Below are 13,842 nucleotides of genomic sequence, written 5' to 3'. Positions count from 1 at the left end.
ATTCTTCATTGGTTGAGGTTGCCCCCAGTTTCTCATAAGAGTATCCTATCACTTTTCTAATCCCTTTCGTTTACAATGTCATTTTTTAGTTCGAGTTTTCCATAATATTAGGAGAAGAACAAATCAAACTTTCTACAACAAATCTTATATCTTCTAGACCCATTATAATCTTGAACATTGCCATGTTCCAAAACTTATTTGCATGGACAAGTTGAATAGAATTATGTGAAAACTTCACATGCAACTCTGTCAACATCATCATTTGATTGTAATGGTATCCAGCAAATTATCATGATATCTACTCCTTTGTGTTTCTTTTTTTCAGCCAATGCTCTTAATCCAACAAATTGTAATGATATCTACTCCTCTCTTCTTCTTCTTTTCATCCAACAATTTGTAATGGTATCTCCTCATCCCTTCTGCTTCTTTTCATCCAATGCTCTTAATGGAAGCAAATATATAAGCATGAACACGAACGTACTCTTAAGTATCTAGATGTAATGCTTGAAGTTACAACCCTACAAGATTTATAGATTCCCCTTATGTAGTCCTCTTTTACATTTATAGATTCCCCTTATGTAGTCCTCTTTTACATCCCAAACATTTTCCAATCATCATTACATCTGATCAACTAGCAAACTCTTACATTGTGAGAGCTCTTTGGGGTGCTAAGTCTTGAGCCAAGTGCACATAAAGATGAATGAAACAGATGAGCTAAGTGTAAATTTTAAAGAACCCTAAATATCATTACCACTTGCAATGCATCCACACCACCACTCTCTGCATTGCAGAATGAAGGTGTAGGAAGAAATTCTAACCTACCGTATGCATTATCGCATGGTACCATACATGAGATAGAGTTTTTTGGGAAAAAAATATTAAAGGGCAGAAGGAAGTGAACATTTCCTCATGAATATGTGCATGGAAAGGTCCAAAAGTGCTTTGAATATCTTGAGTGGTTATTCCTCCATTACATTTAATGGAAAAATATCTACACATCACAAAACTAATGGTCCATTTGTCAAAAACTAATGGTGATGTAAAAGAAGAAGCACTCATATTCATTAAGAAAATAATAATCAATACCTTGAAGGAAACTTACTCTTTGTAATGTATGGATTGGTATACATGTCACAAAGCATATAGCCCATTAGTCTCATTCTGGCTCTTCTAGGGGATAAATAGAAGAAGAAGGAACCAATGAATTTAATTGGTTGCATTAGAACTTGTCCATCCCACCCTACCAGCATCACTGCCCATGTGGTTGCCCACATGGCAGATATTGCAAAATTTGGGAAAAACATTTGTTTGCACATATATTGGTTGTGTTAACTTGTATTTTGCTTCCATGTGCCACTATAGTAATTGTTCTAGAAATGGTGAAAGTGGTTAATCCAAGCAGGGAATGACTTAAAGCTGTAAATTCAATTGTGCTATAGAAATTTGATTTTCTAGCCAACAAAACTAATATCGAGGTGTATAATCAATGAGATATCCATACCCAAAGACACTTTGTGGGAACGATTCAACCAACATGTATGTGGAAACATACTCTCTGTTGTTCCACCACAATGTTTTTTTCATTTAGCTTTATATGAATGAGAGTCAGTCTTTGTAAGAGGTTTAACCCACAACATCACCCCTTCATGTAACATGATTGCTAATTATTACAATTCCTTGAAATGTGGAAATGGTGTAGACTCAATGTCGAAGTAACTGCTCTTTGCCTAGTAACAATATATTTGAGGACCTGAGAGTGAAGCCTTGGCTTGCTTGTGGAAGGCATATCATCATTGTGAGTACATGCCAAAACCTTCATCCGTTGGTAATGGTAGTCATTTGCAAATTCCCGTTTCATGTAATGATAATAATTTTGGTCACATTTTCTATACGTTTAAGACTATGGTAGTCACTTGCAAGTTCCCTTTTCTTGTAGTAATAATAATTTTGGCCAACTTCCTCTACTTTTTGAGTGTTAAAGGCAAAACAATGTTCTATAAGTCTAGCGTGGGAAGCTCTTAGGAGACAACAAAAATAAATTAAAAAATGTATATGCATTTCCAAATCTCAGAACGCACAGTAAATGTTCAAAAGAAATCACCTCGCAAGTAAATACACACCCGTCACGATAGAACCTTTCAGGACGCTTACAGATATTGTTGTATTGACTAATGAAGTATTTCAAGAGATTTTCCTCGTCAAATTGAGGAGTGACACGTGAAAGCTTCACGACGTGGACATGACGCTGCATGGGCAGGACGATCACCTCCATGAGTCAGCTTATCAGCCTTATCTGCTTGCTTCTACAAAATTGCATAATTGTCAGAGCTCGATCAGAGAGGTAGGCCGCAGGCGATGTGGTTTGCAAAGATGAAAGTTTGGCGGCTAATTAGATTGGGCGGGGACGCACAGACCCAGCTACAGGTCTCTGGAGTGGCCACCCAAGATCTGCAGAAAACCATCAGAGTTTGCAGCCAGGAGAGTACACTCCGAGGGCCGCTGTCTCCAGCAAACAGCACTCACCATTTTACCGTTGGATGGGGTACTGCTGCTGCAGACAGGATGAGGCACCTCCTTGAAGTGATGCGACAGCATGGGTGTCCCCCAACGGCGGTCGTAAACAAAGGCCTGGTTGGTTTCAGACCCGCAGGCGAGGAGGCCGGATTCATGTTGGACGGACAGGCCAACAAAGTTGCGGATATTGCGGTGGGCATCGAAGGTGCGGAGGGGGCGGGCCGTGGAGAGGTCCCAGAGCTGGAGGGTGGAGTCGACGGAGGCCGAGACGAGGTGGTGCGGACCCAGGAAGCGCACGTTGCTCGCGGCGCGGCGGTGGTGGAAGAGGGAGAGGGTGGGCGAGGACGGCCAGCGCAGGTCGAAGAGGTAGAGATTGGAGTCGGAGCAGGCCAGCGCCAACGAGTGGGGGGCCGAGGGGGCGAAGCGGGCCGAGCAGACGGGGGCTCCCGTTGGCGGGCAGAAGGCGGAGGCCGGCCGTTCCGATGCCTGCGACCACAGGCGGACGGTGCCGTCATCTGAAGCGGACGCGCAGAGGTGAGGGGTATGCGGGGAGTAATCGATGCTCCACACCTTTTTTCCGGCGTGTCCGTCCCGCTCGATGAGAGTGTGGCCACGTTCCACGTCCCATTCTGCCACCACACCATCGTAATCCCCACACCCTATCACGTGGCTTCGCGCCCACTGCACGCTGCTCAGCCTGGCGGGCGTACAGATAACCCTTGCAGAGCACGCATCGTGATCTAGCTCCCGCCTGCTTCTCCTTCTCTTCACCCGGCGTTCTTCGTCTTCCTCTGCGTCATCATCACCGTTACCTGTATTCGCTGCTTCCAGAACGGCCTGCAGAGAGTACACCCTCACTTTCCTTGCTATCCCTCCCGTCGCAAACCACTCCTCCGTGCTGTCGAATGCTATATCCCCAATCACGTCCGTCCCGCCCCTGCCGCCTATGGACGCCCACGTCTGGAAATGCCATTCCACGCTCACTCTGGTCTCTTCCAGTTCCTCATATCGGCGGCGGTCAAGCGGTTCCTCGTCCAGATTAGCTGAGGAACTTATCTTCACCAGCTGACTTCTTCCTGTTGCCCAAAATTCTACCCACACAGCGTCGACGGCAGGCCTACCTTGGATGTGAAACTTACACAGTGCACACAGCAAGAGAGCAAGGTGCTATGGACTGGAAACCAATCACTAGGCAAGCCAGGCGCTATGAGGATCGAGCTACCCTAAGTAAGGGCTATCTACCGTGCAGTCTCTTCATGCAAACAGCTGCTAGAACTAAAGCCAAGCGTGGATCAGGGATTGCGTGTGAGCAGCTAGTACTGCAAATGAAGGACGCTAGCAATATATAGTAGAAGGGCTTCATTTGTAGATAAAATGAGGCGCAATAGAAGAGGTTGGCAATGCGTATGGAGAGTGATTGGGCGCCGACAGACGTAACGAGCCTACGTAGGAGTAAAATTCAAGACGAGTACGGGCGTCGTGTATGAGCGGGGGAAAGGCCAGCGATGTGTAAAGCACAGGATCTCAGCTTTGTCGAAAAAGAACAGGAACAACAAAGAAAAAGAGAGAGAGAGAATCAGCGGAACAAAGCTTAGCCACGCTTCTACTTTGGCGTGCTGGCACCTTCGCTGCCATGCATTCCTTTATGGTGCTCCCTTTCCCCGGAATGGTTGTTAGCCGCTATTTATTTATGTCACGACCTTCAAACTTCCCATGGAAAAGAAAAATAAAAAAAACAGCACGGCCAATTTGCCAAACCATTAATAAAATAATTGCATACCTTACCCACTTCATTACAAACAAACTTCCTTTTCGTTTCCACTTACCACATCCACCAACCGACCAATAGCTCCCCTCCACGCAACACTCTCATACTCTCCTTCATATCCTACAGGCTCCTTCGTTAGATTCATGTTAGCTATAGAGGCACCATCTCTATAGTTTTCCATGACACACCATTTCCTTTTCATGATTTTGTTAGCAATAGAGGCACCATCTATGTAGTTTTCCATGACACACCATTTTCTTTTCATGATTTTGTCTTTCTTCTACTAGCACAGATGTGTCTTTTTTGATACATTTCATTATTTAAGATGTGTTAGTTTGCCTCCTCAGGTTTATCCCAGTGGTAGAACCCCTAAAAGGGAGGTACAAGGTTCAAATCTACCCAATCCTATAGAGAGATGTGATGGAATATAGTTCCATAACCCCTTCTTCGCAAAAAAAGAAAAAGAAAAGTGTTAGGCATGCATTCACATCAAATGCCATAGAATATGCAAAACCATTTCGTAAGCCCCTTGACTAACATGCCAAATGACAGTTTGGAATGCAATGCTCGATCGTCAAAGCACACAGATAGAAACCATCCTCTACTCCTATGACCAATCATTAGCCTCCTTGTCTCTTTTATATGAACACGTACATGATGGGTTTGGAATGCAATGCTCGAACGTCAAAGCACACACGTAGAAAGCACCCTCTAATCCTATGACTAATCATTAGCCTCCTTGCTTTTTTTACATGAACACATACATAATGGGTTTTGAAATGTCACCAGTAATCCATCAATGTCCCAACAATATGTAAACATGTTTCATGGTGAGACTAGTTCATTACTTTAAATTTAGACTCCCTCTAGCTTGACAAGTCCATACATTTGAGCCTCCATTATTGTTACTCATAGACCCCACCCCTTCTCTCCTTCTCCTCCTCCTCTCCTCCTCTCTAGCTTGATAAGTCCATACATTTGAGCCTCCATCACTTTTACTTACACACTCCCACCCCCACCCCTTCTCCTGCTCCTTCTCTCTCTCTCTCTCTCTCTCTCTCTCTCTCTCTCTCTCTCTCTCTCTCTCACACACACACACACACACACACATGCATGCCGTATTCACACACATTACCATGCTGCCATGTAGCAGCCCTGTGAAACTCTTCCTTTATATAATATAGAGATTGTAGTTAGCCACTATTTATTTATGTCACGACCTTCAAACTTCCATGGAAAAGAGAGAAAAAATAGCACAACCAATTTACGTAACCATTAATAAAATTGTTGCATGCCTTACCCATGTCATTACAAACATTAATCAAATTATTGCATACATTACCCACATCATTACAAACATTAATAAATGCATACATTACCCATGTCATTACAAACATTAATAAAATTATTGCATACATTACCCACATCATTACAAACATTGATGCATACTTTACCCATGTCGTTAATAACATTATTACATACCTTACCCACGCAGTGCACTACAAACAAAATTCCTTTTCGTTTTCACTTACCACATCCACAAACCTACCAGTAGCTCACCTACATGTAACATTCTCATACTCTCCTTTATATCATATAGGCTCCTTTGCTAGATTCATGTTAGCAATAAAGGCACCATCTTTGTTGTTTTCCATGACATAACATTTCCTTTTCATTATTTTGTCTTTCCTTTACTAGCACGGATGTATCTTTTTTAATATAGTGTTAGCTTGCCTCCTTGGGTTTATCCCAGTGGTAGCACCCCCCCAAAATGAGGTACAAGGTTCAAATCTACCCACTGCCATAGAGAGATGTGATAGCATATAGTTCCAGGACCCCTTCTTCGCAAAAAAAGAAAAAGAAAAAAGTGTTAGGCATGCATTCACATTAAATGTCATAGAATATGCAAAAACATTTCGTAAGCCTCTTGGCAAACATGCCAAATGAAAGTTTGGAATATGCAATGCTCGAATGCCAAAGCACACACATAGAAACCATCCTCTAATCCTATGACCAATCATTAGCCTCCTTGCCTCTTTTACATGAACACGTACATAATGGGTTTGGGCTGCAATGCTCGAATGTCAAAGCACACACATAGAAACCATCCTCTAATCCTATGACCAATCATTAGCCTCCTTGCCTCTTTTACATGAACACATACACAATGGGTTTGGAATGCAATGCTTGAACATCAAAGCACACACATAGAAACCATCCTCTAATCCTATGACCAATCATTAGCCTCCTTGCCTCTTTTACATGAACACATACACAATGGGTTTGGAATGCAATGCTCGAACGTCAAAGCACACACATAGAAACCATCCTCTAATCCTATGACTAATCATTACCCTCCTTGCCTTTTTACATGAACACATACATAATGGGTTTTGAAATGTCACCAATAATCTATCAATTTCCCAACAATATGTAAACATGTTTCATGGTGAGACTAGTTCATTACTTTTTAGACTCCCTCTAGCTTGATAAGTCCATACATTTGAGCCTCCATTACTATTACTCACACACCGCCACCCCTTCTCCTCATTCTCCTCTTTCTCTCCTTCTCCTCCTCTAGATTGATAAGTCCATACATTTGTGTTGGAATTAGAGTTGCAAGAAAGCACACAAAGCTTGGAGAAGAAGAAGCAAGAATGCACATAACACACAGTGTATTAGATTGTGTCAATGTACAAAGATAAGTTAGCCCTAGAATAATGGGCGTATATACAAGCCGGGGGAAAAAACCTCCTAAAGAGGAAAAAAGTACCCCGGCGGTCCTAAGTGTGTTCACACACATCACTGCCTATATATATGGCAACAAAGATGGTGTGAACGCGAGCTGGCACTCATGTATAGGGAAGTGCCATGCCCGAAGTAGATCAGTCCACAAAGGGGAGCAAGCCCAAAGCTTTGCGAAAAGCTTCGAGCGCCTTTGTGAAAAGATCGGCGAGGTTGTCTTGTGTTGGCACATAGACCAAGCTGATCTCTCCTGCTGAGAGTCTCTCCCTGACATAGTAATAATGCACCTCAATGTGCTTTGTGCGAGCATGAAAACTGGGTTTCTCGCAACTGCCAATGCGCTCTGACTGTCAGTGTAGATAGAGGTGGCAGACTCCTGTCCAACACCCAAGTCAGCCAACCATAAGCCGTCTGAGCCACACACACTCAACCGTAGCTGTGAAAGCTGCCCTGTACTCAGCTTCACAACTAGAAGTGGCCACAGTAGGTTGCTTCTTGCCCAACCAAGATATGCATGAGCTACCGAGCATGAAACAAAGACCACTTGTGGACACTCTTGTGTCATAGCAACCAGCCCAATCTGAGTCCGAAAAGGCATGCAAATCTGGCGCGCAACGATCCCCCCTTGGGATAAAACAACCCAAGATGTATGGTGCCACTCAAGTAGCGAAAGATGCGTTTAACTGCCTTCCAATGCTGAGACCCTGGGCTATGCATAAACCTGCTCACCTATGAGACTGCAAACTGAATGTCCGGCCTCGTAATGCATACATAAATGAGGCAACCAACAGCTGTCTGATATAGTGTGACATCAAAGTGATCTCCAGCATCATAAAGACTCAACTTCAAACCTGTCTCCATTGGAGTAGCAATAGGCTTGCAGTCTTCAAGGCCAAATCTCCACAACAATGTCTCAATATACTTTGTCTGACACAAAGCAATACCTCCATCACACTGCTTAAACTATATCCCCAAATAATGATGCAAATGCCCCAAATCTGACATCTCAAAAGAGGCATTCAAATCAGCCTTAAAATCAGCAATATGACTCTCATTTGGTCCTGTGAGCAGCATGTCATCGACATAGAGAGCAATGATTAGATGTACATCATCCACACGTTTAGCATACAAAGTGCTTTCTCTTGGACTATTCTGAAAACCATGTGCAGTCAAATATGCATTTATCTTTTCATACCAAGCTCGTGGAGCTTGCTTTAAACCATATAAAGCCTTTTTCAACCTGCACACTTTTTTTCCTGCCCTCTTTGAACAAAACCACGAGGCTGCAATACATACACCTCCTCATGCAATCCCCATTCAAGAACGCAGTCTTTATGTCCAACTGATGTACATTCCAACCATTATAAGCTGCCAATGCACAAATGCTACGAATGGTAGTCATACGACAAGTGGGAGCAAAGGTCTCATCAAAATCAATGCCCTTTTCTTGAGCATAACCCTTTGCAAAACAAGTCTAGCTTTATAGCGATCAACACTGCCATCTGGCTTTCGTTTCAACTTAAAAACCCACTTACATCCAATGGCCTTTTTACCAATAGGCAAATCACACAAAGACCATGTACCATTCTTCATTATAGCATCATATTCACTTTGCATTGCAGCCAACCAATTTTCTGATTTTTGTGCCTCATCAAATGAAAGAGGTTCTTCCTCTTCACACATACTAGACACAGCCAAAGCATAACAATCTGATGCATAAGAGGCATGCTGAAAACCTGAACGAGTATGACTAGACATAGGTGCATCAATTTTACTATCACACAAGGTTTGCACCAGCCATTTAGGCATACCTCTAGCCTGCTCATTTTCAGCCCTATCCTCATAAATTACATCCTGTAAATCTGCATCAGAAATAGGCTGATCTATGATGTTTGAAATCTGCATAGGCTGAATATTTGCCTCATTAGGACTTACATTTGAATTCCCACCTGTAAAGAGAGGCAACAATGTATCAAATATATCCCGTGAGCTCACACCTGTCTCTTTTGTACATGATAACAAAGGCTGCACAGCATCTTCCACAAAAACAACATCTCGACTAATCAAGATACGCTTTGACTGTGGATGATACAATCTGTAACGCTTGCTCTCAGTAACCAACAAAAATGCATTTGACAGCCTTATCATCCAATTTTTTGCATTGCTGCACAGGCACTAAAGCATAGGCCAAGCAACCAAAGACATGCAAGTGACCAATAGAAGGCTTCCTGCCATGCCAAGCTTTGTATGGAGTAATAGACTGCAAGGCCTTAGTGGGACACCTGTTGAGTACATATGCATGAGTACATATGCAGCACACATGACAACCTCAAGCCAAAACGCATGTGGCAAAGCTTGGCTCTTGACCATACATCGTGCCATCTCCATAAGTGACATGTTTTTTCTCTCAGCAACACCATTTTGCTGAGGGGTATACGGCACTGTACATTGGTGTTTTATCCCATGACTAGCCAGAAATGCATCAAACTCTTTAGACATGTACTCCCCCCCTCGATCGGAACGGAGGGTGCCCACAGTACAATTGGATACATTTTCAACCATAAGCATAAACTGTTTGAAGCACAAAAACACTTCGGACTTTGCCTTCAGTGGATATATCCATGCATGCCTTGAGTAATCATCAATGAAAGTCACAAAGTACAAGTGTTTACCAAATGACGGAATTTGCATAGGCCCACATACATCACTATGTACAAGTTGCAATTTGCGAGTGGCCCACGCAGAACCATCCTTTGGAAACGCAGAACGCTACATTTTGCCCAAAATACAGCCTTCACAAACATGTTTCAATGGTGCCTCAAGAGGGGGCAATGAAGCAACCATATCAAATTTCTGCAAAAGCAGCAAACTAGCAAAGTTCAGATGACCAAAATGAGCATGTCATAGTTTTGCATCAGAAACTGCCTTTTCATCAGAAACTGCATTTGCTGAATCTTCCACACACTTGTCATAAGAATTGAGCCTATATAGCCCACGAAACAAGGTGCCAGATACAATAATCGTATCACCAGAAGTCAAATCATGAACAGTACATCTGTCATCCACAAATTTGACTACAAGTCCAAGTCTAGCAAGCGCAGAGACAGACAATAGATTCTTCTTTATCCCTGGCACATACAACGCACCTGAAAGTGTGAAAGCGCTGCCATTTGCAGCAGTAAGCATAATTTTACCAATGCTCTTCACTGGGTAAGAAGCATTATTGGCACATGTGATAGTATTCCCATTAGGGACAGCCTCAAGACAAGTGAACATATCACGATGCGAGGTAATGTGCTTTGTAGCACCACTGTCAAAATACCATACATCAGAGTCAATAGAAACTGCCAAACATGCATCATGTACAGATGGGTCATACTGGCAATACACTAAACGCCCATTTGTATCCTGCACAGCATTTGCAGAATCTGCATTTGTAGAAGCATCCGCTATTGTGGCTGCATTTGACTCTTTCTTCTTTGCCTCTTTAGCCTTTAGCTTAGGGCAATTCTTAATGACATGATCAGTTGCCTTACAATAGTTGCACCTGATCTTTTTCTTGCCTTTATCAAGAGCCTTCTCAGACTTATTGTTGCTACCTGTGGAAGGAGAAGAAGTTGCAGACCTATTAATAGGAGAAGAAACAATGGAAGCGGCTGCCTTACCACTTCTTCTCGCTAGGCAGCAATAAATGCCTGATCAACTGCACGCTGTCTAGCCTTGTTTTTCCTGGACTACGCTTCTTACAAGAGCTTGTTGACTAAAGTATCATACTTGACAACATCAGGTCTGTCCTCAGTAACAAGTCTCCACGTGGAAGCAAAAGTCTGATATGACTCAGGTCAAGCATCAAGAACAGTCTGCACAAGAGAATGATCAGGAATAATCTCACCTATAGCAGAAATCAACTGTTCTTTGAGATCTTTAATCTCAACAAGAAAAACATTCATGTCATCATCTTCCTACATAATCTTCGATTCTAGCTCTTTACGCAAGTAAGAGATTTTTGCCTCGTTACGACCTGCATATAAACCAGCTAGAATATCCCAAGCCTGTTTTGCTATTTTAGCTGAACGAATATGTGGGGTGATGTTACGTTTGACAGAAAGTGCAATCAAGGCATGAGCCTGCGCATCTTTACCATCCCAACGAGCTTGTTCAGCAGTGGGTAAAACAGTAGCAACAGTAGAGCTGCTAGAACCTGTAACATCCTCAACAGATCCTACATCCACAGAACCTGGACATACATCCATACCCTGCACAATGTTCCACACTCCTTTTGTAACCAAAACATGCTGCATCATGTATGCCCAAAGTGGGTAGTTGCTGTCTCCATCCAATTTGTCATCAGCAGACAACATGCGAAATACATCATTGCTGTTATTATCAGCCATGGCCACTGACTAAAACTGATGCAAAAGCTACCTATAATGAAGCAAAGACTGAATAGAAAACAACTTGTGCTATGTAGCACGGTCCACAATAGAATACCTATGCCTGTTTTGCAGAAAACTGCACTGTCGAAATTTCTGCACAAAATGACAAAAACACCTGTGCAGAACTTGCAATGCAAAAACGAAGCCCGAAACGACCTCAGATGCAATTTTTGAGAACGCAAAGCCCTACAAGATGATTTGCAGAGTATATGGACCTACAAGCGCTCGTGAAAGCTCACCTCAATCGGCGGAGAACATGAGTCGGAGGGTGCGGCGGCGTAGCCCTGGGAGCCGATGCCTGCTCTGATACCAATTGTTGGAATTAGGGTTGCAGGAGGAAAGCACACAAAGCTTGGAGAAGAAGAAGCAAGAATGCACACAACACATAGTGTATTAGATTGTGTCAATGTACAAAGATAAGTTAGCCCTAGAATAATGGGTGTATATACAAACTAGGGAAAAAAACCTCCTAAAGAGGGAAAAAGTGCCCTGACGGTCCTAAGTGTGTTCACACACATCACTACCTATATATATGGCAACAATTTGAGCCTCCATTACTATTAATCACACCCCCTACCCCGGCCCTGGCCCCCACCCCTTCTCCTCCTCCTTCTTCTCATCTCTCTCTCTCTCACACACACACACGCGCGCGCGCGCATGCCACATTGACACACGTTACCATGCTGCCATGTAGCAGCCCTGTGAAATTCTTCCTTTATATAATATAGAGATTGTAGTTAGCCACTATTTATTTATGTCACGACCTTTAAAATTCCATGGAAAAGAGAGAGAAAAAAGCACAACCAATTTGCCAAACCATTAATAAAATTGTTGAATACCTTACCCATGTCATTACAAACATTAATAAAATTATTGCATACATTACCCACGTCATTTTACAAACATTAATAAAATTATTGCATACATTATCCATGTCATTACAAACATTAATAAAATACAACTGTCTCACCTCTAATCTTGATGGTCACTTCCGGAACAGAGGTATCATAGTCTTGCATAGTTTCCACATTTCTACATTCTGCTGCTTGGTTTTTTGGCTCCTACAACGACATCTGTGCCAGTTTCTCACTTAGTATTATAGCCTGCAGTAACGTTTGTCTCTGTAGTTGGGAACTAGTTTCAGCATTTAATCTAGAGTGATATTTAATTTCATCTTGGTGAGATCCTCCCACAAAGTCATATTATTTGTTGTTATTCTCCTCATCATCAGTTGGTGTGCTTTGTCTTCCATACATCCTTCTTTCTCTCTCTTTTTCTTCTCCTTCCTATTCCTGACTTCCTCTTGTCAGTATTCCTTTATGGATCCCTTCCGGATGTCCTTCCCTTTCTTTTGTCAAGACATTTTTGCTGCTATTGGTTGTACTTGGTCCTAATTGGCACTTTAGCACACGTCTTCCGTCTGCCCTCTCTTCACAAATCGGCTTCTTTCATGTTGCGATCTCTTCTCCCTTTTTGCACAGGTTTGTCTTGTTCAGATTTCCTACCAAATGTCTCAGGCATGGGCAAAGCTTCCTATATGGTCTTCACAATTCCTTGTGCACTTTGCACTAGTTTGGTTATCTGATCGGACTATCTACTGTGTTTCCCATTCCTCTGGCTTCTGTCTTTGTTGTGGTTCAACATTCCTTCCTGTCGGCAACTTGGCAAGTCCTTGTGATCTTATCATTGCCATCACTTTTGGTGGCTTTTCCTTTTCTTCTCTATGCTCTATTTTTACCATATTCACAGCAGCTGCATCATTTCTTGTTGTGTTTGCCTCCCTTGTTGGCCTTGTTTCCTACAGTTCATGCTAATGGCACTGAAATATGGGGCAATCATTCTACCTATGTCCCAGGCCATTGCAATAGAAACAGGCCCCTCTTGAACTGAATCTTCTACCTCCTCTTCCATATGGCCTGTTGATTTGGGGTCCTGTGGCGACTTGGTTGATGGTGGGGACTTGCTCTGCTGTCGGCTTTCCACCACTCTTGGGTTCTTGTTTCACGTGTTATAGTAACATGTCTCTATGGTGTGTTTGTCCCACACATGGTGCACAATTGATGTGCGCTCCTTAACTGGCACTCCTCTTTTGTGTGCCCTTGATTGTTGCACCTCGTGCACCAGACATTTGGTCTAAGTTCAAATCCTACATGTCCTTCGGAAATCTGAGCTAGGGCGGCCCTTTGTTCTTCCTAAACTTGCTCTGCCTGCTTCCTATCTTTCTTTTTTTTGGGGTTTCCGCTCTTCGGCATTCGACTCCTGACTGGATTTCAATTTCGAGGTATCTTCTTCGGAATCAAATTTTGAGGTTTCTACCACTTTTTTCTTCCTCTTGTCCTTCTTTTTCTTCTTGGAATCTTTGCTAGTTTTCTTCAGGAC

General features: G+C 42.8%; 1 protein-coding gene across 1 annotated transcript; it reads right to left on the bottom strand.

Moving 5' to 3' along the window:
* Positions 1-2,396: 2,396 nt before the first annotated feature.
* LOC147628066 (WD repeat-containing protein RUP2-like) lies at positions 2,397-4,526 on the bottom strand. Its single transcript, XM_086814301.1, has 2 exons — positions 4,341-4,526; positions 2,397-3,681 (listed from the first exon to the last, which is right to left on the bottom strand). Exons 1-2 carry the CDS (start codon positions 4,524-4,526, stop codon positions 2,419-2,421), a joined length of 1,449 nt encoding a protein of 482 aa, XP_086670427.1. The 3' UTR covers positions 2,397-2,418.
* Positions 4,527-13,842: the final 9,316 nt, after the last annotated feature.

Source organism: Cibotium barometz, chromosome 20 (assembly GCF_041138505.1).
Source record: "Cibotium barometz isolate CiBa-2024 chromosome 20, ASM4113850v1, whole genome shotgun sequence".
NCBI lineage: Eukaryota > Viridiplantae > Streptophyta > Polypodiopsida > Cyatheales > Cibotiaceae > Cibotium > Cibotium barometz.
Note: the sequence above shows the minus strand (reverse complement) of the source record. Positions and strands in the feature narration are given on the sequence as shown.